This window comes from Poecilia latipinna, unplaced genomic scaffold (genome assembly GCF_001443285.1).
Source record: "Poecilia latipinna isolate Pla-1442-1.1 unplaced genomic scaffold, P_latipinna-1.0 Scaffold233, whole genome shotgun sequence".
NCBI lineage: Eukaryota > Metazoa > Chordata > Actinopteri > Cyprinodontiformes > Poeciliidae > Poecilia > Poecilia latipinna.
Window position 1 is genome coordinate 357,550 of NW_015112849.1, and position 27,500 is coordinate 385,049.

The 27,500-nt window shown below is 39.9% G+C and overlaps 1 protein-coding gene across 2 annotated transcripts in view; it reads right to left on the reverse strand.

Moving 5' to 3' along the window:
* Window positions 1-14,175: 14,175 nt before the first annotated feature.
* Window positions 14,176-27,500, reverse strand: part of npy2rl (neuropeptide Y receptor Y2, like) — a 56,408-nt gene continuing 43,083 nt past the window's right edge. For both annotated transcript variants that reach the window (XM_015032213.1, XM_015032214.1), the window contains 3 exons: window positions 23,439-23,604; window positions 17,552-17,705; window positions 14,176-16,344 (listed from right to left, as the gene is read on the reverse strand). In XM_015032213.1, the coding sequence (XP_014887699.1) occupies window positions 15,769-16,344; window positions 17,552-17,705; window positions 23,439-23,604 (896 nt within the window). In that variant the 3' untranslated portion in view covers window positions 14,176-15,768. The remainder of the gene's footprint in view (window positions 16,345-17,551; window positions 17,706-23,438; window positions 23,605-27,500) is intronic.

A 27,500-nucleotide genomic window follows, 5' to 3' on the forward strand; every position in this document is an offset into this window, starting at 1 on the left:
ATAAACATGTCATAACACTGTCATAAACATGTCATAACACTGTCATAAACATGTCATAACACTGTCATAAACATGACATAACACTGTCATAAACATGTCATAACACCTGTCATGAACATGAATAAGCCTTCATGAATATTTATGACAACAGTCATAAATATTCATGAAGACTTATTCATGTTCATGACAGGTGTTATTACATGTTTATGACAGTGTCATGACAGTCTTATTCAACCCCCTTCAAATAAAGTGTTACCGAAAAAACTGTTTTCACACTTTATTTCCCCATCACAGCAGGAGTGGACATTGTTATCCACCCATCCATGTTTCAGAACCATCTGCCATAACGCCATTGTTTGGTTTGGTGTATTTTGGCTACAGGATTCTGGAGCTCTGCATCTTTAAAAAGTTAGAGTTTTTAAAGATTCTTTAATTCAGCTTCTCATGTCGTCCTTAAATAAATATGAGTCTCAGTTCAGCCTCTTCGGCTCTGAATTTCAGTCACGATTCTCATCCCATCGTCGACCTTTCAGCTCATCAGTGGAGCCCTGATCCATTCATCCATCCATATGTTGCCTCATCCCTTCATCTCCAATGAACTTCATAAACACTAATGATGTTCAGGACTAATAGAGAAAATACTAGACTGAACTAACCAGGTGTTCAGTCTGGCAGCTTTGAAACATAAATAAAAAACTCGCCTGAGCAGCTTACATCTCTATCTGATGATTCCCCCTGAAAAGCACCGACAGTTTCTGGTGCCTCAACATAAATCACTTCCTGGCAGAAACACCTGAAATGTTGAGCAGGAAAACAGGAAATTTGCCCAGATCTTGAAAGAAAGGACTGCTGAGACACAAACAAGTGAAAAAAAATAATTCATTATAATTCACAGGTAAAAATACCAACTTGGAAGTTTGGCAACAAATATTTGGCAAAAATCTTAAAAAGTGTGGGTTGAAGGAACATGTTTGCTTATGAAAGTCAAGGATTAAAGCTGCCCAACATGCCGAATACTAACGTCTGAAGGTTTTCATACAGAAACTCCTCAGGTTTTGGATGTGTGTGAAGGAAACCAGTCATTATCTCATCTCTTGATTCCTGCCAGAGTGTCCGTCTGAGAGGCTGCGGGAGGCGAGATGGGGCTGATTGCAGCTTTCAGTATCTTCAGTAAAGTGCTGCAAGTCACACAGATTACAATCATCAACACAATGATCGCTGGAATGACTGGTTCAGGTCGTGTAATCACAGTTTCCCCAAGGAGGAGGCCAATCAAATGCAAATAACTAATTACAACATGATCCGGCAACCGCAACGCTCTGCACACTGCAGACTGCAGGAGCTGTTAGCTTCATGCTAGCCTCTGGTGGAGGGTCACATGTAAGAATCAGTCTTAAACTGAAGGATCCATTCAGATGGTGTGAGTCCTCACTGGTCGAAGGCCTTTCAAAAACGTTGCAGACAATCCTACATCTCAGTGCAACACAAAGTTTTCATCCAGGTTTTTGCTTTAAATTGCACTTATTTAATAGTAAAAGAAGAAAAATGTTGTGAGTTTTACTAGAATACATGGGAGAGGCCATAATAAGGAAATAGAGAGTCATAAATCATAAATAGATACAAATTTAGGAAATGTTTCTCATTTTTACATCTGGTTAGACATTTTAATGTTTTAAATCAACAACGATCTGACTGCTTTACTTATTCCACTAATCATTATTGTGACTTTATTTTATATTTGAACAGGTAAAATTAAAAGCAGTTTTTGCAAACATCTTTAAAAATACTAAAAATTGTGTGGCTCCTGCAGATCTTTCAACTTGACATTTTTGTCAAAAAGTTTGGACACCTCTGGCCTAAGGGAGGTAAAACACCAGGATATGAGATGTTTCATGGTTTTTTGATTACATGAGAATTTAAGTTATATTCTAAGGGAAATGAAGAAACACTTTCTTGTGTCTGTACCTACTGACTGTAAAAACATTTCCCTGAACTTTTCTCTTTAAAACTCCACCTTTAACTAGGTCTGCTGGTTCTATTGTGTCAAACTCAAGGCCCGGGGGCCAAATCTGGTACGCTGTAATATTTTATGTGGCCCTCTAAGTTGTAGCAGGACACCTAAATAAAACCTTGTATTAGCCCTGTGCTTAAATATTGTTTAACTAATCAAGTTGAATCAGTTTTTGTGTGTATGCTGCAAAATTACATCAGTGTGAAAATATGCTGAATATTATTTAACTTTAATAAGTTCCTACTGAAGGCAGAAGTAGCTACGTATTCATATTTGATCAGTTTGTTAATGCGTTTATGTTCTGCTCCAGCCTTCAGGACATTCGTGATGTTGATGTGATGAATGTAAATGAGTTTGACATCCTGCTGCAGTAACGCTAACAGCTGATCACAGCAGCTCCAGGACATCCATCCAGACCTGAACTTAGCAGTTAAAATCTTTACCGATTTTCATCAGTCACTCTGCTATCTCGTTAATGGATTCCCAGTTTGTTCACTGCTAACTTTCAGTTGTTGCTGGAGGAGGTCAGACTGTTAATTAGACGTCAGACAATGCTAAGCTATCTCCCGCGCTCCCCACAGAGCTGCTGAACGGACTGGGTCTGCGCCGCGCCGTGCAGGCCGGCTGTGTGTGAGCTCAGGCATGATTATGTGTGCAGAACCAAATTATTAATGCTCCCTTGGCCAGCCGTGCGTCACACTGACTGACAAGTTTCCCATGAAGCTGCGCCCGAGGGAGCAGGCGTGAGGCCTCAAATCTGACAGACTCACAGCGGCAGAAAAGCAGTCGCCAGAGGTAGCAGACAGGACTGATTGTGGTAAAGTGCTGCTGAAGGAAAGTGAGTCTAACAGTAGAAGAAGAAGAAGAAGTGGCTGACTGGAGGCAGAGCTGCTGCAACTGTCAATAAGATGTCAAAGTCGGTGGTTTTTGATGTAGATTGTTGGCTGGAAATAGAAAAATATTTCTAAAGAGAATGTACTTTATGTCAGGAGTACCATCATGATCACTCATAGTATAAATACTACAGACTCTACTGGTTTCTAGAGGTGCTGACAGAACAATAAAAGTCAGAGTTTCTACTCTGCATCTGCAGGATTTTAATTTTTATGACTCATTATAGATTAATTAGTTCATGTTAAGTGAAGTGAAGTTTCCTGTTATGTTACCTCAGTGTTTGGTGTTTGCAGATCAGACAAATTAAACTTGATCATTTGTTTAGGAATGTTTTGTTGTCCAGGAGCCTCAGTGCTACGGATCCGTTCCATCTGCAGTCGGAACCCTGAACTTCCGACTCCCCAGTCAGAGAAATCAACTTGAACGCCTCCAGAAGTCGGACTTCCCAATGGGAAAAGGGATCAACTCCGACCATCCCAGTCTCAACATGGCCGCTCCTCACATCAATAATCCTGCTTTCATCTGAAATTAAAGTTACATGCAGCACCTGCAGCTCTAAACTGAAAAAATGAAAAGTGATGTTTGGTTATGGAAAGTAAAGCTTAACATGTTCATGGACGTATTGTGAGCATTAAATGGAAAGCTGCTAATTTGGATGTTCTGACTTCAGAGGAAAATGAAGCAGGAAGTTTTGTTTACTGCTCAAAGAAACCGGCAGAAAACTGAGAATCCCTCCACTTCTCAGGTTTTTTCTTCATCGCCCCGCAGAGTCACTGTCTGATGCTGAGGGCTGAAATATGGAAATGACCGGCTGAAGCCACAGGGGGTCTGGCAGTTATGGATTTATTGGAGCATCAGCGCTTCGAGCTAAATTGGTGTTTTATCTGATGGCTCCACCAGCTGCTGTTTCTATGTGACAAGATGAACTGACCCAAATGTTTAAGCACCATTTAGTCGATCAATTTACTGCAGCCGGGGTGAGAAACACTGGAGTCCCGTCATCTGTCGTATTACACTGTCATGTTACTGAGCCTCAGAAGATATTCAAGCTTTTACTGCCTGATTTTTCTAAACATGTTTTTCCAAGAGATTAAAAAAAAAAGTTAAATAAGTTGCTGCTTAAAAACTTCTGAAAACCTTTGGCAGATTTAAACGTTAAATGATCATGAAAGTTTTATACATTTGCACAAAAAAATCTTGAAAAATCTAAATTTTTACTGCATTTTTCGTATTTTACAGCTCAGCTTGTTGACAGAAGAAATGTGTCAGGAACACAAATCATGTTTAATATGGCTGTAGAAAATGATTTCAGTGTTTTACCTCCAACCTGTAATAATCAGCATCATAATCACCAAACACATGCCGACTCTCTCATTAACATCCCAAGTATCACTAATAGTTCAACATTTCAACTGTTGATCTGATTTTTCTCATTTTGTCATCTTTCTGCATATTCGTGCTGGAAACTGACGTGGTTACATGTCGGCCTCTTCTTGTACCGACAGACTAAAATATCACATCGTGTTGTGTTGAATGTGAGAAACCAGATCGCTTAAGAAGCGTAGGAACAGAAACCAGACATGCCTGGAGACAATGACAGCTTCTCCGTGTCTTCCCCCGCTCCAAGTTCAGCCGATAGTTCAACAGCACAAAGCCAAATCACTGCACATGAAACACAGACTGATTGCTCTGCAGGTACCAGGAGGTGAAGGTGAAGCAGGTGGAGAAAGGAGGATGATTGGCCACAAACACGGCAAGAGGAGAAAAAGATCTAAGCTGAAAGTCTGAAGAGTGAGGCCGTCATTTCACATGTTCCTGTTTCATTAAGGAAGGTGTTAGTTTAGTTTAGTCACCATTAATCCAACCACATGTCATGATTAGGATGAAACACAATCCAGAGGTAATTTACAGAGCAGGAGGTTTAAATAAAGAAACGACTTACAGCAAAGATCAAAAGGAGACAGAAACAGAAGAAACCAGAGAGGAGCAACGAGGACAGACAGGATTAAACACTGGAAATGAAGCTAATCAGGAGGAAGTGGAAGCAGCTGAGGGAAAACCAGGCGAAAGATAAACATGAGGAAGATCCCAAAGCTGAATCTGGGACGTTAAAATACATAAAAATAATAATAAACACATTAGAACTAAAGCTGAATCTGTGAACTGAATGATCCAAACTGAAACATGAATGAAACGTCAAACATAAAACTCTAAAGTTAAATTATTTCTCACTCAATCCTGAAGCAGGTAAAAAGTTTATGAGTCTAATTTGGACACAGTTTCCTCCAATATCATCTTCTATATAAAACTCTCTTGTTAATCAAGGAGGACATTTTCCTCTCCATTACAAGACTGATTCTGAATAGATAATAGAAAATCTGCTGAGTCATTAAGGCCGTTGTTGAGCTTCTGGTCCTTTTTGGGGAATAAAACACTGAGGCTGTCAGATCCTCCATGGATGTTTTGTTTAAACTTTGGTATATATTTTTTTGTTTTCTCTCCGTTCTTCTGCTGTCAGATGAAACGTTCTCCTGCTACGGCCGCCTCCCTTTCAAAGGTATAGATTATTGTAATTCCTTGTGAAAGGGGACTGATCAGCCGGTTCAAAGCGCTCCTCTTCCTCTGCACATTGATTCTGACGTTTTATTGTTGGTTTTGAAGAATCCTGATGGTTGTAGTTCAATTCTGCACTGAAAGGACTGAAGTCCTGCATGTTTTATGTTTTTCAGTTAAATTGATTGAATGTTTTGTGTGAATCTACATAATTTTAAACTTTAATGACTCCAGAGAACAACTACACCCAAAAACAAGTTTTCCAATTCTCTTCTTCATTGAGACCAGAAAAAAATCTGTTGATGTCTGACATTTATTTTGCTCAAACTATTCCTGCACATTCTCTGTTTCAAGTTATTAATCTGGTTAGAGCTGTAAAAGTTGCTACAAACATCCTGATATTTGCTTTTAATGGATTTTTTTCTGTCATGACTGTCTGTGACAGAAGATGAGGCCCAATAAGCAGCGTCGCTGCAGATGGATGAAGCCATCACAGGAGGAGTTCGTCCCACTTTAACAGAGCAGTTAATGCTTCCCCACAGAGAGACGCAGCGGCGACGGGCCGCCTCGCTGTGGGAGCTGCTGCAGGCGGGTAAACAGCAGCGGAGCGGCGCTTTCTGTCTGTGCTGCATGTGAGCCGAGCAGCACAAACAGGTGTTTCATTCTCCAGCCTGGGCCTGGATCTGGAGCTTTCTCACAGATTGACACAGGATTCGGGTTTGGCTGTGGTAACTGTTTGCTCTTGCCTGCCTGGCTGTGACTGCTGAGTTATTATTCACTGAGTGTTTGGTGTTTGGGTCGAGGTGAAGCCGATCACACAGCCGGGTTTTAGGAGGACAGACGCTCAGGGCAGCAGATTTCTGAAGGACGTTTCTGCCAGGCAGCAGCTCCATGGATGTTCCCACAGTGACATTTGTTGTCACAGCAACATATTAAATGTTAAGCTTCAGCTGAGCAGCTGTGCATTCACAGCTTATGAGTTAATTACATTCTGTCACACACAGACCTCCTGGTTGGTTCTTCTGAAACAACTTACAACACGTGGAATCATCTGGAGATCATTTCACTGTGTTTCTATCTCAGTGTTTGTCAGGTTTTTAGGTTCCAACCACTGATGGATGTCGAATTGAGCTTCTTTTCTTGTTTAGATTTGAGGTTTGATTTTCCAGGGAGGATTGGGTAGATTTTGTGAGGAGTCACTCTTAAAGACTTTCTTGGCAAAACAACGACCTAATTATGGGGCAGATAATTAGTGAAGGAAATTGTTGGGGGTGGAATAAAGACATCAGTTTGTCTTTGTTGGGATTTTTTCAAACGATGTGTTTCTGTTGCTTTCATCAGTCATCCTGTCTGAACTGAAACTGTTCCATCAAAGTTCCCTTGTTGGTCCAGACATGTTCTTCATCACCTACTGCTGTATATGTTGGCCTGTGAGAGCAAAGAACCTCAGATTGTTCCTTGATTTTTAGCCAACATCCCAGGAGCCCAACCAGAAAATGGTGGCTTCCTCCCCAGAGTCAGGAGGGACTTTCTGCTTTAAGCCTGGAGACCATCAAGCTGTGAAGATGTCTCCTTCCCCAGCAGATCCAGGGAATCTGGTTGGAAGTTTGTCTGGAGCAGAAAAACAGAACGGTCTAGTCAAAGTCCAGACCTAAGTCTTGCATGTGAAAATGCATCACCTCTCTCTGGTCAACCCGGTTGAGGTTGAGATGAAGAACAGCCAAAGGTTTCAGTGTTCAGTTGAGCTACGATGGCAAAACATTTTCAGGTTTTATGTTTTTTATTTTTGTCTAAATCTTCAAGCCAACTGAGAAACTTCAGATGACAGGAGAGCCTAAAGTTGAAGGGTTTATCAGAAAGGTATTTTTCCAGCTACAAATGGTGCCAAGAAAATAAAAAATTAGTGGTTTTAATCGCAGGAAAAGACGGAAAGTTTGGACTCAGTCCAAATAGACGCCAAACTTTCAAACGACGCATCATTGTGGTTCTACTATACAACTTTGCACCACATTGTGTTGGTAGTTTCATAAAATCAACAGAAAATTGATTTTATGCCTGTATTTGTCTGTCCAGCTATTAATTATTCATGAATTTGAAACTCCAACATGGTTTTATCCTCTACAGAAGCTTTAATAACGTCTTCTGTTTGTTTCTGTTTTCAGCCCAGATAAAATCATCCTAGTCAAAGTTTCCCTTTAGATTAATGGAGCTGTTTCTTCTCCCGCCTTCATTTCTTCACCACCTTCTGCTTAAACAAGGACCCTTGAAAATTAGCTCAGCGTTATCATATTGTGAACCTGAACACGGGCAGAGAAAACGCTGCAGGTAATAATTGACTCCCACCTGCTTCAGTCATTATATCAGAGAATGAAATTGGATTTTGGTGTTTGGTCACGCAGGGCGACGCAGGTCCCTGCTCCTCCATTACCCCGTCAGCTGAAAACAACCCGGCCGGTTCCGACTGAAATAAGTCGTCTGTCTCCTTCCAGCCTGATTCATCAGTTCCTGTCGGTTGCTGTCCCTCCTCCTCCTGCAGGTTTTAATTGATGCCTCGCTGCTGCTGCTGCTTCACACCTGTTGAGTTCAGCTCTGACCAGCAGATTATTTATTTATTTTCTCCCAGAGAAGTCAATACCGGTACTGACTGAGGGGGAAGTGATCATGGAAAAGTCTGCAGTGGGAGAGTCCGCATCGGCCGCTCCTACAGAGGTTTCATTTTTATTTTTTATTTTGGAGCTTCAATCTATGAACAACTTGGAGGCGATTTCCACACAGGCGGAAAGATTATTCACAAAAAGAAAAATACTTAGTTAATTAAGTGTTGATTTAGAAAAAGAAACTTGAGCAGGAACATACCAGCAGTTACACACGGTGGTGGAAGGTGATGCTGGGGGCTGTTTGGGAGCCGAATCCATTGAATCAACCATGAACACCTCTGTAAAACAAACCTTCAGAGTTTATAATTTCTGCTCAGTCAGATGGAGGTTTTCCAGTTACGAAAGCAGCAGACCGTTCTGACAAACACAGATAAATGAACTGAGAACAAAACACAACCGTACATGAAAACCAACGATGGTGCCGTTTCTCCCATGGTGAAAACTCTGAGCAGAGTTGCAGATCGGTCGCTCAGCCATTTCATTTCCATTTCCTGTTTCAGAAAAAGCTTAAGCGTTGGCTCCGAGGAACATTTCCATATGGATAAAGGAGACTTAGAGGTTTATTGTTAGCTGCAATGAGAGAGCAGTGAATATATAACAGGATGAGTCAGCAAACAGCAATCACTGCAAACATAACGTCCTCAAACCAACCAAACTGGTGACCAGGAAGCCGCCTGATTGGTTACTTTCAGCGAATGGCTGTTCACCTACATGGTTTCATTCTACCTGCACATTCAGACACAGAACTAAATCATTTCCAGGAAATGCAAAGGGTCTTTTCTCAAAGTAAAATGACATTTTAATACCACAGAGTATGCACTTCAATTCTCTCCAATCACAGCAAATATCATGTTACAGTTACTGTGGAAAGTGTTTTTCCCAGTGTTCCCACTTAGCTCAACAGGCTCTTTATGGGGATAAAAGCCCAGAGTTAAAACTCACAAACATCCAAACTGAGGCAGTTAAAGAAAATCACCTCAAATCAGAACGAGGCTCAAACTTCACACTTTTTACTTTAAAAACTCATGAAATCGTGATGCAGGACGGATGGCAGCCATGTTTACTGAACTGTTGATAAGGGAGGTTTCTGATCGGATTAACTCTTTTAGACGTTGCTGCTGAGGCTGTGAATGGATGCAGATGAAACCAGACGAAACCAGATGAAACCAGATTAAATCAGATGAAACCAGATAAAAAACCAGATGGAACCAGATTAAACCAGATTAAATCAGATGAAACCAGATGAAACCAGCATTTAGCAAACACAAATGAATTTAATTATTCCAACCAAAAATAGGAGCCATTTAACCTGATTTAATGAACATCCACAGCTTTTATTCTCACCACTCCACTCAACATAAAATAAACCCTGTAAGTTCATGAACTTGATTTAAGACACCAGTTATAAATGTGTGTGTGTGAAAACCAGCCCCACTAAACCCTCCGGTGTTAAATGTAATGAAATGAGTCGGTTCTGCTGGGTTTAAAATGTAAACAGGCTCTGGGATCTGAAATCATCATGAGGTGGAAAACAAACTCAACTGGATCTCAAACACTGTTTGCATGAAAAGTGTCTAGAGAGAGTTTGTTCTACGGGCCTGAGGACTTATCCGTCCTAATTAGGATCTGCTGAGAATGAACCGCAACAGGAAACCATGGAAACGCTCTGAATCCGTCTCACACTCGGTGAGGTTTGGGCTCTTACGTTTTCAGAGCTGCAATAGATTGAAATTTACCCAAATGAATGTTGAGTCCTTCATGTTTTATTCTAGAAATCTCAGACCAGAGAGCAGCTCAAACCACCTGACATGAACGTTAGGAGCCAGAGTACCTGGAGAAAACCCAGCTGCAGACGAGGAGACATGCTACCTGCTAGCACAACCAGCTCTTTTGTTCTGCATTTAGAAAATTAACCAGAGAAGTGATAAACGAAGAAAAACTGAAAAATACAGTTTGATTCACCTGAGTCTGAACGTTTGGGTTTCTGAACTCCAAGTTACTAATTTGTAATTATTATTATTATTATTATTATTATTATTATTATGATGATGCAGGAAAATGAACCTTTGTTGAATATCAGGAATATAAAACATCTCCTCTGTCCTGGTGTCCAAATTAGACTCGTCTGTCCAAAGAACATTTCTCCATTTGTGACTTTGCTGATAAAATAAATATTTCTGTTCTATTCTATTGTCTTTGTTAATATTAAACTGTTTAATGCATCCCTTCTTGTTATTTATTTTGTAGATCAATACCTCTTTTTCCTTTTTCTTAGTCTGTTATGTTTGTTGTATATTCACTAATTTGTGAATTAAACATCTGAAACCATTTTAATTTGGCCTTCATGTTTTTCTTGAAGGACAAAAGTTTGGCTTTGAGGAAAACATCAGAAATTAACCAGCAGATTGTCACAACAGATGCATTTGAACGTTTTCAGGCATATTTACAGAGTCCTAAAAGAAGCAGTGCATTATGGGTAATCATCCTTAAACTTCCAAGTCATTCAAAAGTGTCCTTTAGACGTATTTTAATTAACCGTTTTCCACCACAATGGATGATTTTCATACAGAACAAAGACTTTATGATTAATGACCAGAATCGTTCGGCGTTTCAGTCATAATAATTCGGGGCTCATGAAGCCGCGTCCTGCTGCACTTCGTCAAAGTCAGCCCACTTTTCTGCTTTTGATTTCCATCAGCTCAGAATGACTTTCAGCTTGTGAGGAGAAAAGTGGAAGGATTTGTGTCCAACTGTGAAGGTTGAATTATTACAAAGTGAGTCAAGAAGGTCAAGAAGTAATAAAGTAACTAACGGTTCTTAATGGTTCCACACAAAGCTTCTGGTCTCGATGGCTGGTGTCCAGCTCCAGTTCTGAGATGTGACCCTGAATGATGCTGGCACAGCGCCGTGTTTTAAACCGCTAACTGTAAAACTAGATAGTGACAAAACCAGCAACAACTTTAATTCAAAAACACTTTTTGCTGCTACATTATTGAATAAATTGACATGTGAGCTCAATGACAAATATATTTATTGTTTTTAATGTTATTTAGGTCCTTAAACCATCATATTGGTGCAGAGTGTTTATCAACCCATTAGAAATGTTGGCATTAGCGTTAGCATGTTTAGCATGGAGATGCTTCACTGATTAGCTAACTCCTTTTAGCACAACTTCAACACCACAGTAATCTTTCCCAGCATCCAATCAGATGGAAGCAGAAATTAACCCCCAGTGTGCCAAGAAAAGCCGCTCTGCCGTCCATCGCAGCTTGTGGATGTTATGTGTGCATCAGGTTTACCGGCGTACCAGAAACACGTAAATACAAAGGTTCCCTCCAGATGTCTTGTATGTTTGAGAAACGCAATTAATTGTATTAAAATTTTTAATGTTTTAAAGTCTTTGTAATGTCAAAATTAATGTTAAAAATTCCAGTCCTACCGAACACATTAATATATTAAAAAAAACAAAGCGAAACTCATTAATATTTAGAGCCTTTGTGTCTTTTAATTTTGATGATTATGGCTCATGGATGATGAAACGAAGTGTTTTAGAAGTTTTAATCTACCAAAAGATAAATAAAAACAGGATATTTTAATCAGATCTAGTTTAAAAAGACTGGACAGATTGATGGACTCTGGTATACATCTACTTTTGTTTAATATTTCTTTTTGTTTTTTCATGCATTGTTGCATCTTGGGTGGTTGTATTAACTTATTACGAAGCATTTTGTGATTTTATGTCTTGGAAGGTGTGAAATTTATAAAGCTTTAGTTACAATAACTCCAGAAAATGTGAATAAAAGAGCCGAACGCAGAAAGAAAGAGCCAGGAGACGATGCTGTGCTTGACAATAGTACATCTGTTGTTGGACACAAGTAAAGGCCAACAGGTTGTGCTTGATTACAGTCGCTCACACAGTTCATATTTACACACAACTTTACAATAATGAACTTTACAACGTTACAGCCATGTTACAAAGCGGTTTACATTCACGTCTGGTAGAAGGTCAAGCAGCATCTGTGGTCATCCTGCCACAAACCTCCAAATATTTCACATCTGCAGAGACAAGATGAAATGTTTCACTTTAAAAACAAGAGCAAAAACAGCAATAAAAAAGAAATTATAAAAGTTTGACTTCCAGTCCTGATCCAAAAGAAGGTTTAGAAGTCCAACAAAAAAGAGAGGATGTTTATTTATAGCAACATGAAATAAAAATACAATAATTAAATGTACTGCATTATTTACGGTGGCCCAGAAGGGTCAACAAAATGCAAAAGCCACAATGAAACAACAACAGCCAAAAGTCACAACCAAGGTGATGCTAAATTTACTAGCACAGCTTTTATTTTAGCATCACTTCTGTTGCAGCTTTTGCGTTTTCTTGACCCTTCTGAGCCACCGTAAATGTTTCCATACAGAAAGCATAAAACAAAGCAGAGAAACGTGGTTAACGTGTTATTATGGACCCAATAACCTGCATCAGGTTGGCTTGACAGGTCACTTTTACAGTTTTCTAACTGGAATCGTTAAAAGGATAAAAGGATTTTATCTTAACTTTAGTAAATCCTAAAATAAAGAGAAAAATCTGACCAAATTCTCCTGCTTTCAGACACAACAGGCAAACTTTACAGATTTAACCATCAAGGTTTCAAGAGTTAAACATTTTATCAGTATTTAATTAAAAAAAGGTTTTCAGATTTCTGTCAAATCAGATTTTATTTTTCATATAATCCTAATGTGAACATTCATCAGATAAAATTTTACTTTTGAGTTTCAACACTAAATGTCTTTGCTGGAGATGGAGATTTATTGCATCCTTTACTATTATCATAAAAGTAAAAGATTGTTATTTTCAGTACGTTCTAAAATATTTGTCTGATGAAAGTATCAATAAATCTGTTAAATTCAGTCACTGTGCAGCTGGGTGTCCTGAAGATGCCTGTTTAAAATGTTTTATTTAAACTTGGTTGGCGTCATGCAGTCACAGCCATGCAGCTACTTAAAACACTAAAAATACATAATAAATAGTTTCATTATCATGATATTACAAAATATTGTGATGCAATTTTAAGTCGATATCACCAACTTATAGTTGCTGCTTTCTTTAACTTTTATTTAACATTTTAGAGACAATAAGGAAAAATGAAACAAAAAATCCAAACATAATTATTTCTATAAATGGTTGATGAGATTTTTAGATTTTTTCTAAAGATAGTTTATATCTGGGAAATATTTTTTTTTTGCATTTTGCAGTAATAAATCATCTAAACATTACATAGAGTATAAGTAAATGCTTTGGCAGTCTCTTTTGAAATTATTTTTTAATAATATTCATAGTAAATATTAATGTCCCCACAGGGTTTCCTCCTTTTTCTGTGAAATTGTGCTTTAAAGTATTCCAAAAAAACAATATATTAAAAAGATAATGTAACATCAAAGGCTCAAGGAACTAAAAATGAGCAAAAAATGTAAAAACTTTTTATTTTATTAAATTAAAAAAGAAAATTGTTTTATTTTTTTAAAAGTAAATTTTAAACTAAAGCACTTTGTGGTACAGTATAATTATTTCAGCCAAGAAGACTCTTTACTTTCCATAAAAATAATTTCTAAAACACAAAGGAGTGAAAATGAAAAGACGAGTTCAGGAAAATCAGATTTTTTCTCTTTTGTTCTGGTCGCCTGAACTTTTCTTTTATTTCCCTTTTCTGTTTCTGATTAGTTTATCTCCTGAAACGCTGATTTCACTCATTCATGTTTCTATTTTACATCCATTCATGATGAATGAAGCAATTAACGCTTCAACTCATAATTAAATCCGTCTGTTAACATTTGGAACAATGGAGCCATTTAGAGATTAAAACTCAGGCAGGGAGCCGTGTTTCTGTGTTCAGCAGTGATGAAGACCGTTAAGGAAAACATCCTCATCATCCTCATCATCCTCATCGTCACACAGCAGGTTGGATTCAAACCCATTAAAATCCTCCCAACGTCTCGTCTGAACAAACGAATGAAGGTCACATTCGTTAATATTTTACATTATCATCTATCTTGATATTAAGATTTTTTTTTTTTATTTAATCTCTTTTTTTTGCAATAATTTATCTGTGCTTGTAGATATAATGATGGCCAAGAACCTGGATCGATAAAAATATTATTATTTTAATACTTTGTGGTGTTTCAAAAAAATATCTGCATCTGAGATTATTTACATATTTGTGTTACTATTTTCTGAAATAATTTATTTTAGTTGTTCTTGTGGGTGTAATTTCTGCCAAGTTAGAAACTTTAACTGGTGAAATATTTTCAAAAAACACGTCAGCTTTGAAACAAAAAGCTAATTTAACTCGTATTCATACCCACTGCTCAGCAGGGTGGAGGATGTGTGATGCTGCGGGCCTGCTTCTCTTTTAAAGGGACTTTTCAGTGCAAGAAATTACTACATAAAATAAAACAAACCTATTTAAAGATTTCTTACACATCCTGACACTACTTTAATATTTTCTTGGAATAAATAGAAAACTGATCAGACGTTATTTTGAAATGTTGCAAATCAGGAGTTCTTGATCGATGCAACGGGAAAAATATCAATAAGCTGCAGAGAATGCAAGAGGATAATATTGTCCAACCATGTAGGTGTGTTGGGGAAAAAAACAAAATGTTGTTCCTCTGCCTCACCTGAATGCTTCAACCGCAGGATCAAAACAGGAAGTAGAAAAAATAACTGAAAATGGACAGAAATGATCGTGTAAGATCAGAGACGTTTGGTTGCTTCCTGTCCCTCATCCAGCTGCCTGCGTCTCGGCCACATGAGGGTCGGCCAGCCATGCATATCAATCAGCTCTGCACCAAAAGCACAAACCTTTTCAAAAACTGGAAATAATAAAAAACACTCCGGCGCTCACGTTTCTTTAACAAGCCGGAAACAAATTTACAGCAGAAATTAGCAAAACATTTTATCAAAAATAACGAAGCTGCGACTGGATCAGCCGCGTAAGCGACAGTCTGGTTGAACATTCATGTGTTGGTGGAAAGCAGGGATCGTTTCCAGCTCATTTGATGCAAAACACATTTTTCTAAATGACACAAACCTTTTGTTTCTCCTCCTCCGTCTAAAAACCAAAACCCTTCTCCCTCAACGTAATCCGTCTAAATTTGACCAGCTTTCACGTATCAAGCGCAGAGATTCGTGTTTCCTCCTGCGGCGGGAAGCAGCCTGGTTGCTGCGGGACTTTAATAAGCCACTCGAGGTTAAATGAATGCTTCACAGGCAGAGTTCAGCCCTGTTCCCAGAATGCATCACCAAGCTGAACTGTTTCACTCATGATCTTGTCTGATGGAGATGAATTTGACTTGAACCGACGCCCCAGAGGACGCCTCTTCCTCCTCCTCCTCCTCTTCCTCCTCCTCCTCCTCGTCGTTTGGGAGTTCTCCATCATGTCGAGGTCACGTCTTCAAAGAGACGCCGCTTCAGTTGTTCCACAACTCGGAGTCATTCATTCACTCTCTGTTCTTCTGTCTCTCTAATCCTCCATCATTTCCATGTCCTCCTCTGTTTCCGGATAATAAAATCTTCTAATCCCTCGTCCTCCCCTGCTTGAGGAACTCCCTCCATCATCTCCGTCCGTTTCTCCTCCGTCCTCCAGCGAGCGGTCGTCACACGTCGGTGGCGTTCAGGTGCGTGGAGACCGGGTCCTGTGTCTCCAGGACGATCTTCTTGGCCCTCGCCGCGCCGGCTGCCCCGCCGCCGACGGGGTGGATGCTGTCCAGCCGGCCGCCCCGCCCGCGGTCCCTGCGACACTTAAAGACGGCGAGGAAGGCGGCGCGGTAGTTGCGGTTCATCCAGCCGTACAGCAGCGGGTTGGCGAAGGTGGAGCACATGGCGATGACGTGGAAGATGGTGTAGAGCAGGCGGTAGTCGCGCATGTCCAGCACGGAGCTGTCGATGTCGGTGGCCAGCTGGAAGGCGTGGATGGGCAGCCAGCAGACGGCGAACACCACCACCATGGTCACCAGCATCTTGGTGGTCTTGCGGCGGCGGCGGTGTCGCTCGGAGCTGGCGCTGCTGTTGACGCTGCTCTCCGCCGGGCTGACGTGGCCGCGCAGCTTGGACCAGATGCGGGCGTAGGCGAAGGAGATGATGGACAGCGGCAGGAAGTACTGCAGGATCAGCATGGAGATGCTGTAGAGCGTGCCGTCCGTTCCTTTACCGGGCCACTTCTCCCGACAGAACTGAGGAAACAGAACCACACGTTCAGTTCAGAAGGTTCAAAGACAAACAGGAAAAATCTGTAGCAAAGTCTGGAGAAGCAAAACACTTCATTTGACATCATTTAGACATTCTAGGTTTTTTAAATCTTTGGTGAACTTCTGAATACTTGTGGTAAACAATGTAAAAAAATTAGAAAAGTTTTAAAGTTCCTTCTAAGCCTAACAGACTCGTGTCCCTGGTCTTTGTCACTTTGTTTCAGTGAAAACCAGCAGAGACATTTTTGACAAATATCTGAGTATTAAAAGCATAAAAGATGTTCAAAAAGTGTTGATAATGTAGATGAAAACCAAAGAATGTCCGTCTGTTTGGCAGGAGAATATACAGAAATGAAGGTTTGATAGAGATTCTCATTCCTAATCAAGCCGCTCTGTGCAGCTGCTACGATCGTTACATATTTCACACTTTGATGAGGAAAGTGACACACGGCAGTTCCTTTTTCCAGGAAGATGAAAGGAAAACGTGAAAAAGTGATGCTCTGCAGCATCCAGGTGCAGGAATTACGCTAAGTGCAGAAATCCACGGTAAAAAAGATAAAAGCGAGACAAAAGGAGGCAGCAGCTGAGAAGAGGAGAAAAAGTCAGAAAGGGAGAAACGGAGGAAGAGAAGGAGCAGCAGGATCAAAGCACAGGGTTGAGGGGAAATGTTTGCTGCTTAAGCGTGTGTGTGTGTGTGTGTGTGTGTGTGTGTGTGTGAGGGGAATCACTGGCAGAGTTGGATAGTAACTAGTTAAATTTACTCAATTACATTTACTTCAGTAACTTTTTTTATTTACTTTTAGGAGTATTTTTACTACGCTGTACCTTTTTCTTTTACTTGAGTCATTTTACTATGAAGTATTTCTGCTCTTACTTGAGTTAAATTACTGGATTTTCTACCCACTGAATGAAGAACAAACATGTTTTAACCAAAAACTCACCACACAGACACACAGCTGCAGTTTTTGTTAAAGTTTCTTAACTTTTTTATTGATAGAAACTGATTTGGAAACATTTTCTTTTGCCTGATTTTGTAATTTTTTTTTGTTACACGCATGTCTTACATGTTGGTCTGTCTGATGATGTAATTTTTAAATATTAAATGATTTGATCAGTTACTCAGAGCTTGAGTCTTTTCTTGTACGGCTACAGTTTACTGAGTAAACCCTCTGCCCTCCTGGGCTGACGGTACCTGTAAGGTGTGGCCCGGGTCCAGCACAAACGAGCCGTACTCTCTGAAGATGGCCATGGGGCTGGCCAGCACGGCGCTCAGCACCCAGGTCAGCGCTATCACCCCGAAGCACACATCCTTCCTCATCCTGGTCTCCAGGTGGTACACGATGCACCTGAAACACACACACAGGGCTGAGTCCAGCTTGTAAAACACACACTGACACTAATGATGGCCTCAGATTAATAATGGATGCTGGAGCTGATAGGAATTTCATGAACAAGCAGCAGGAAAGCGCTCCACCCTTGTAATGTTGCCACTTAACCTCCGGCCCGCACCAGGAGAGCAGCAACAAAAGCGGTATGGATTATTCAGGCTGATGTCTCTGTGGGAGCAGTTTGTTATTTAAAATGCATCCCAGCGGTTTTATAATCCAGAGCGGAGCCCAGGAACAGCTCACAACTCACTGTGTGGTTTTATTTAAAGCACAACGAAGACCAGAAGATGTCAGATCAAAATGATGGAACATCAACTTTCTTCATGTTCCACAATCTTAACCCTTTCAACAAACACTCAGAACCACATAACCTGAAATTAATAATATGGATTCTAAGATTTCAATGATGTCAAGTACATGGAACAAAAAATAAGTTCTTTATTTCCAAGGGTTGTGTGCAGTAATAACAATTTACTTGTAATTTAGAAACACAGTTAAAGAAAAATAGACTTGACTTGATTTGGCAGAAATAAAAATCATCTTCTGAGCTAAAAATGATCCACCCATTTCTACCTAAGGTATTTATTTGCCAATCAAATAATTTCTAATTAAATAAAAATAATAGTAGCTGTTGACGTGCTAGCAGAGCATCATTAGCGAGCAAACTCCTAAAAATCAGATCAGTTCTCACCAACTGAGACTAGTTTCAGTACAGCAGGTCTGACTCAGCTTCCTCTGATCATATAAATATTTCTGCCGTTGTTTTCTTTCCACCGGTGTGGAAGCCATTTATCCATTATTATTTTTTTAATACAATCCTTTGGTAAGCTAGCTGTAGCGTCGCGCTTTGAGCTGACGTCACGGCAAATAAACGGTCGTTTACATGCAGTACCTCGCGAACCACTAGGGGCGCCCGCGAACCATCAGCAAGGCTGTTCCAGAAGAAGCAGACTCCAGCTGCTGAGTCACTGGTTGCCGTGGAGACTCCTGCCTTTTCTGGTGCAGTTGTTTTCAAAGTTCAAACCTCAGTCACAGTGTAAAAAACCATAAGTCCTATCAAAGCCATTGGAAGAAATATGTGGTGGTTGAAAATGTGAATTTTCACGTCTTTACAGACTTTAATTCAGCAGATAGAGGAGGTTAAAGACGCCTGAGGAAATCAATTACTGATCACCGATCACAGAGTTTCCAGTAAGAAAATGGTTCCCCTCTTTCCTTCCAGTTTTTAGTTTTGTGTTGGACGGTTCTCAACCCATTTTAGAGGAGTCCAGTTGGCAGTGTTTGTTGGGGATAGTTAGTGTTCAGTCAGTTAATCAGCTTTTTGTGACTCATTGAAACTTTAATTTTGCCAAAAGATCATTAGTCTGGTTAGAAGGTAATTTATATGACTAACAGTAACAGTCACATCTATAACAAGGTTTTCCAAAGCTATTCTAAAATATCAACTTTAATCTCTAAATGTAACATTTTTCCTCATTCAGCCAAAACCCTTTCCACTTAAGCTCAGATCGTCCTGCAGACTCCAATTATCACCAACTTGGGAAAACTAATGAAGCTCAACTATTAAAAAATATTACTATATCATTATATTGAGCCAGAGCTGCAGGTCTGAGCTGATGATGTGATTCCAGCTGCAGCCTCATCAGGAACGCCAAGTCATTCACTGTCAGCGTTTCTGCGAAAGGTTGGGACATAAAGAGCAGATGAAGAGGTGCAGGTGAAAAGCTAATGAAGGACTTTAATGCAACTCAGTTCCACTCACAGCTGGAATCGTGACTCCATGACATGTAATGGAAAACCAACAGGAAATCCGGTAATGGGAAGACGATTGGACGCATTTCAGTGAATTGATGCCTGCTTGGATTAACAGCTTGGTATTTTTATAAGTTATAAATTAAAGAACAATCCTGGAAGAAAAACATGTTAACAACTGGAAAACATCAAGACTGGCCGGGTCTCAATTCACCAGGACAACGACCTGAACCGTAACCATGACAACGACCTGAACCGTAACCATGACAACGACCTGAACCGTCAAACAACAGGGACATTTTTTCTACCCCTGTTGTTTTTGAATGTTTGTTCTCATGTAAGTGATAATTAATAAATTCATTCATTCATTCATAAAAGGGACAAAGACTCCAAAATCATCCTGTGATCAGTAAAAGCTTCTTCCTTTGCAGTGGTGCTTATTTCTGCTAATGCGCTAATAGCAGCGCTAATTTTTCATTTAGTGCTTTTGCTAACTTTGAAAAGCGCACTTCATTTCCTCTACAATAATTTTCACAGATAAATTTGAAAACCTCTCAATTACTTGGCTGTTTTTGTAAAATTTGTAAAAGTTTGACATCATTGTTGAAGTTTTAGTTGTCAGTTAAGATTTATTCCATTTCTACTTATGCTCTTATTTTGAAGTATGTCCTCATCTTTTCTCTCCTCTTCCTCAATTAACTGGACAGTAAAGAAGAACAGAACAAAATTAAATTGGTGCTCGAGGTTTGTAGGTTTTCTATAGCAGATATGAATTGAAGTTAGCAATTTAGCATTAGCTTCTACTAAATACTGTGTTTCGCTTCAGCTTTAGCAGAACTAATATTTATGATTAGTGCTTTACAGTTAATGCAGCTAACATTTTGGTTCACGTTCTCACCACTGCTCCTTATTGAAACATAAACAATTTCAAGATCAGATCTCTTTAATAGTACCTGTCTGACAACACGAAGTAGGCTAAAAGATCTTTAAAAGGCCCAAATGATGCCCCAATCTCAGGAAACTTAAAAATTAGTTTTAAGATTTGAGTTTTTCATATAAGTCCTGGTTGATTTTGGCTTATTAAATGAAATCAGAGCTGAATCTTGTTTCTATCTGGTATATTTTTATAATCTGTCATATTTAAATGGGTCAGAAAGCAAAAACAAATTAAATCCATTAGATAACTTCATCACAATGCTGCAGAAGTCTAAAGCAGGAACAAACTTCAACATTTGCTACTTTAATATACTTTATTTTGACAAAATAATGTCAAGCAGATACATTTAAGTAAACGATTCCCAGCGATCTTTCAGGTCATTTCAGTCAATCAGCCTCTTTGTCATATTACTCAGAACCAACTGCTGACACAATCATTTAAAATCCCACAAAGTGAGAAAACAAAACATTTCGTCCCAGTTTGAGTTTTCTGTGTCGGTAATTTGGGAAGAAATCCAACAACAACCCTGGTTATGCCGTCCCCCGAGGCGAGAGAGAGAGTGCAGCAGGTAAACTGAAGCCAACATGGCAGCTCCTCCCTCTGATGGCTAATTAACCGCCTGACTGAGAAAACTCGTTTAATCTGCCTGATTAACAGCCTAACTGGATCAATTCAATGCCATCAGAAAGTCTTTTAGTCTGAGGTGACAAAGTCTCATTCTGTGAAAATGCTCAAGAATTTCCAGTCATTAAATTATTAAACTGCTGGACTGGATCTAAAGGCAACAAAATCAAGGCCTGAACCCTTCAGTAAACGTGTCCGGCTGCTGCTTATTTTGGAGGTGAAACAAAGACAAACTGACTTTGTTGTCCTGATTTTTAGTTGTTGCCTCCAGTGAGCAGTAAAGATTAACACCCGGAGTCGTAATCGTCTCCGCCGCTCTTTTTCTGTCTTTCTTTTTATTTATATTCGGTGAACGCACCGTTCGTCAGCCAAGTGCACCTCTGCGGTCTTCTGGCAGCCATCTGTTTGCTGAGGATTAAAAGCTAGCGCCGCTCCCTTTGGAGCCAAAGCTGAAGCACAAACGCGCGACAACACCTGAGCAGTGGCCAGAGTTTAACCTGTGCAAAGGTGAGATTAAAAGTTTCCTCTGGCCTCCGGAGCTGGAAACGGTTTAAAGCTCAACAGAAACGATTCGGCTGGTGGAGCAGGTGCTGGACATCCACAGCATATGGTCACACAAGAGAAAAGCTTCCATTTTTGGACAGATTTAAATCATTCTGAACGCAAATCGTTAAAATATGTTTTGATTAAGAATTAGAGAAAGTTAATGGGCTGTGCGTCAGCAGCATTTTTATGTTTTCCTGAAGCGATTCTGGGCCAGCTGGTGAACTTTCTGCAGCATCGCTGGGAACGAACAATGTCCCAGCCAAATAAACCGAATCCATTTTATTCAGTTCAAAGCATTTTTCTTCCAAACAAGCAGCCACACTAAATACAGGCTCAAATTAAATAGAACTAGAATGTTTTTATTTTCCCGATCTCAATCCAATAAAACAGAACTCAATAGCTTTGTGTTAAAAACAGCCAAACCAACTTAATTAAGTTAAATTACTTCTCTTTTTACCTATTATGCCACTTAAAAGGCAATTCTGCCAGATGAAGAAAGTAAAATATAAAACAAAAATATGTCTCAAGTTACTCAGAATACAAATACTTTTAATTCTCATAGTTTCCTAGAAAAGCAAGAAGTTGTGTTTTAATGCAATGCATGTAAATCTGGTTTTAACTGATGATGGAGATTTAAAAACATAAGGAATGTAATGGATGTGAGACTAAACCCTTCAGAAGCGCCACTTTTATTGAGCAGAACTCAAAACTGCAAAAAACTGAATGAATTTAAGAATATTTAACACATTAATTCAACAAAATATGATGTTATAAAACCTAATTTGAGTAAACTTCAGATTACATCTAGCAGGATTTTCATTTACTGGTTGAATCTCTGCCAATATCTGTCCATTTTCTCAGCCTACATGCTTATTAATAAAACTTTTATTTGTGGTTATGTTCTAAATATCACAGCAAGGAAATAGAGAAAAGTAAAACTAGCAAATCATACAAGATGAAAAGAAGAAATATGTGAAAAAACAAAAGAAAACAAAGAATAATATGCATATATCTCATAAAAATGTAAGTAAGGCCTGACTCAGAAACAGGAACACCAGGGATTTCTCCCGACCAGAAAGAAGAGAAGAAAACTCGTCATGACACTGCCGAGGCCCTCAGGAGAATCTCAATGGACTAAATGTAATATAACAGTGTTTAAAGTTTAATCCTTTGCTGTTTCCAGGATTAAAATTTAACTCTGGATGCAAATCATGTAGCCTGCAGCGCTCCACATGTCCGGCAGGTCAAAATCCTCCATAAGGTAGAACAGATTTAAATTATGAAAATCAGATCTTGTTCAGATTTTTAAGTCAAAATGAGTAAAATATGTTTCCAGGTTTCCTGCTGTTCTGAATAATTTATTATTGTGACCAGAGTTCAGCCAATCAGACGAAGGAATGCAGACGACAACCAGGAAAAACGATGAAATTCAAAATATTTATGTTTCACCTCTGTTTTTAAAATGAAAAATAACTTAAATAAAATTATTATTAAAAGTAAAATTCTGAAAATAAATGTATTTATATTTGTTTCATACCAGATCAGATTTTAATATAATTTTCTAGATTTAAAAAAAAATCATTCTTTTCTTTTCTACAAAAGAAACTGCAAAAGACATAAGGTATTTTCAAAAAGTGGATTTTATTCCAATCATCTGATCTGCGAGACGATGGAGAATTCACTCCATGATTTTAGATAATTGATCTAAAATCAATGAACAGGCTTATTGAACCTTTGGAGGTTTTCAGGTCTGAATTAGGCATAAAGGTTTGAAGAATCATTTTAAAACCAAAGCAGACGACGACGTCTGACTGATGCTAAGCTCCACCCACCTGTGGCGGTCCAGGGCGATGACGTTGAGCGTCACCGTGGAGACGTGCACGGCGAGGACCTGGGCGTAGGGCAGCAGGAAGCAGAGCGTGCTGCCGAACTTCCACTCGCCCTGCAGCGTGTAGACCAGCGTGAAGGGCAGGCACAGCGTGTTGACCAGCAGGTCGGCTGCAGGACCAGAACACACAGGTCCACCGTTAGTTCAGTCACAAAACAGCACAGAACCACAGGATCTGGACTTTGACTAGGTCAACATGGCATCTCGATCAGTCAGTCTGTTGTGGATCTGCTGCTGTGATCATAGTTCTGTTGACCCGGTTTGGTAAACAGACTCATATTTAACTCTGCAGAACTTCAGACGAGTTCACTGCTGCTGGACCAGCTCAGATCATCACTCCTCCAGGTGTCCAACGGGTCGGTTCTGATGTTAATGCAGCTAAAATAATCATAAGGAACGATTACATTTCATTAGACTTGGATAACACTGATGTTTTTTGTCAGAAAATTCAATTCTGACATATTTTAGGCTAAAAAATATCTTTTATCATCCACGTATCTTCCTCCAGTCGTTCTGGTGATGCAGGAAAACTCTCCAGTAGCAGTCAGTCCTACAGTGAATCTGAAGTAACCTCTGACTGAAGACTTGCTGTGCAACAGTCTCTGGCTCTTGACATGATAACAGCTCAATATCCAGGCAGCAGAGACGATGCTCCTGGATGCCACCATCATTTGTTCTCAAGCTCTGCTAATCCACCTCATTTGTTTTTGCTGCTCCTCTTCAAATCTCCATCTGGTCTTATGGTTAGAAAACCTGGCAGAGACTCTGGAGTAAAGGAAATGTTCTGTTTTCCTGCTGAAGCCTCATTTTAACTCCTCTGAGATCCAGGGCTGTATTTGGGGTATTATCTAAGCTGTTGAGAACCTAATTAGCTGCTCCCAGTTGTAAAAACAATGCCGTGTTGCCACGGTTACACATCACAACAAACATCCAAAAGTAAAAATGTAAGAGGAAAAATCCTTCCAGCATCCGAAACCAGAGAGTAAATGTCCAAACATGGAATCTATCAACCAACAAAATAATGAACAAATCAGAGAACGTTGCTGCTCCAGTGATGAAACCAGGAGCAGAAAAGCAGCTCAGTCACATTTATTCATCCAGATAGTATCACTGGTTCAGTATGCATCTATTGTCATGAACTTTACCTTTTAGGGTTCTTACTGCAGTCCGAACGGCTGTCAGAAATGTTTTCTACTGCAGTGTAAAAGTATCTTTATTAGCCTCTGGCTGCTACTACGGCCTTCATGGATTTGATCCCTCCTGGTTGCTGCAGCTCTTCGAGCAAAGCTCAATGGACAAACAGGCCGGCTAGCAGCCATTAGTCTAATTCTGTCTGATTTGGGAAGGATCAGATATCTAAATAGTTTACAAAGCATAATCAGACATTCTGCTCTGAAGTAGCTCATCTTGCCGTCATTGGAAACGTCTCTCATCCTCCTCCAGTTAATGTTTTCTGAAAGAGCAGCAGAAGTCGCTGAGCATCAATCCTCCACCAGACCTCTCTGGGATTTGCATCTTTCCTTCATGGCGGATAATTAATCGTTTCAGCTGGGCGAGGATGATTGCTCTGATCGCTACGCAAACTGGTAACAACGAGGCCAACACAGCTCAACAAGCCAAACGAATCATTTCTCAAGCGCTTAAATCCGAGACGCAGACTCGTTTTTTAGATAAATAGAAACGCTCGTTAAAGATTTATGAGCCTCCATGAAGAGGAAGAAGTGTGAGTCGGATGACGCAACATTCTTATTTCAATGTGGATATAGTAGGTCACAGCGTAACTTTAAATGTTTGAACAGGAATGTAACTGAAATGGACCCAAATCACCACAAAAAACAGACAAAGCAGCTTCCTGTTATTTCCAAACAGGCAAAGTTAAAACAGCCAAATCCTTTAAGCTGATGTGGTTTTATTCCACATCAGGTTGAATTTGTCTGTTGTGCTTTTAAATCCCAAATTATTTCCCCCCTGATCTTTATTTATCATGACGCTCCTTCAGGCCTGCTCTTATGTCACGATCCAGAGATTGTTGTTGAGTCAGCTGAGGACGCGCAGAGGCAGAACCGGGCCTCAGAGTCCAGCCCGACTCGGCCGGGGAACCGTGACACCATCTGCCCAGAGACAGCAGGTCACATGACCTCTGAAGCCCCCATGAAGCCAAACATCATCTGCAGCCCAAACCAACAATCAGCTCATGACTCAATGATGCAAACTTCAGATTTTCCTCGGTTCCTGTAACTGAGTGCAGCCCGGTCCAGCGGTCCAGTCCATACGCTGCTCTTATGTTTTAAGCCATGAAAGTAATCCTCTTGGATATGTTTTAAAATAATCCCGATACTGGGAAGCAAAAAGATTAGCTGGAAGACGAAGCAAACAAGACAAAAACTCAGTGTTGCTATGGAGACAACAGCTGAGCGCTCCGAGTTTTAATTCACCACTGGTCCTGAAGTCCATCCTGTCCATTTGTCTCCGTGTCTTCGTCCAGTGTTGGAGACAGTGAGACTGGACTTTGTAGTAATGGAGTTAATTGCAGAATCTGTAATTAATTGCAATCGATCATATTTCAATCAAAAGACATATAATTGACAAAATAAACATTTTCAATCTGAAAGCAACACAGATATTGTTTTATTTATCTGTTATTTAGGTGATTAAACCATCAGATTGGTGCAAAGTGCTGCTCTATTCATTCAGCTTCACGTCATGAGACGTTTTTAAAGATGTGGACGTCTGTGAGCTGCTACTTTTTCCTAAACTTTGAACCATGCGGCTTGTAGCCCGGTGCGGCTTTTCTGTGGATTCAACCACCAGGGGGCTCTCTAGCAGGAAGTGAATCATTGGAAGTCAAAATTGGAAACCAAAGAAGAACGCGCTAGTTTTCATTTAGAACAACCACATGCTAGCAGCAGGCATGACGGAGAAATGTTTTCAAACTCATATGATGCAGCTTTTAAGTTGAGGAGTATCGATCTGGCAGCACAGGAGGGAAATAAAGCCGCTGCACGTAAAGTCGAACAAAATTGGATTTGGAGACGGAGAACTGTGTCCTTAATATATCCAGCAGTCATTAGGACGCAGCTCTCTGCTGCCCTCTGCTGGGTCCTTATGGGACACAGAGAGCAGCAGAGATACCAGCGGCCTGCAGCCCGGTGCGGCTGATATATGTACGTTTCTGTAAGTTTCCAGGGGGGCTTTCAAAAAATTTTAACATACGGTTTATAGCGTGGTGCGCTCATAGTCCGGAAAATACGGTAATTGGTCTTAAAAGATTTTTTTGAAAACAAATTAATTATCTGCAAATGATGCCATCTTTGAGTGTCTTTGCTGTAGTAGTGACTAGTGGCGTAATCATGTAATTTTCTTACCACTAGATGGCAGCAGGTACAGAGCATTTTACATTAAAACAGGAGAATTAGTGATGCATGAATGTTACTACATTCATGCATCACACAGGACAGTGTTGTGGCTGTTCAGGTGTTCAGGTGTATTTCTGAAGGGGACATGTTACGTGCAATTTGAAATAAGAAATGTAAAATATGATAAAAATAAATGTTTGTGTTTATTTGATTCCTATTCAAGACACTTTGATCAGAATGACTATATATGTAATATATAGTCAGAGTATCTTTGGTTACATTTTTGGTTGGTGGTGTGCCTCGAGATTATTTCAATTAAAACAATGTACCTTGGCTCAAAAAAGGTTGAAAAACGCTGCTGTAAACTGAAAACATACGACGTCTGGTCCAAAGTAAATTCAGCATTTAAAGGCACAAACAAACAGAAACAGATGTTTCTGAAGACGCTACAGATTCACAGCATCAGGACTCGTTCAGACTCCTTTCTCATCAGTAACAGCAGCTGCAGCTGAACTTTTCCTCTGACGAGACATTAAATCTGCGGTTCAGAAGGTCCAGTGGAACCGCTTCTCCACAAGGCGGGTCGGGTCAAACCCTGCAGAACACAAGGACTTTAGATGACTAAGTTTTCGATAAGCGCATTCTGTCGG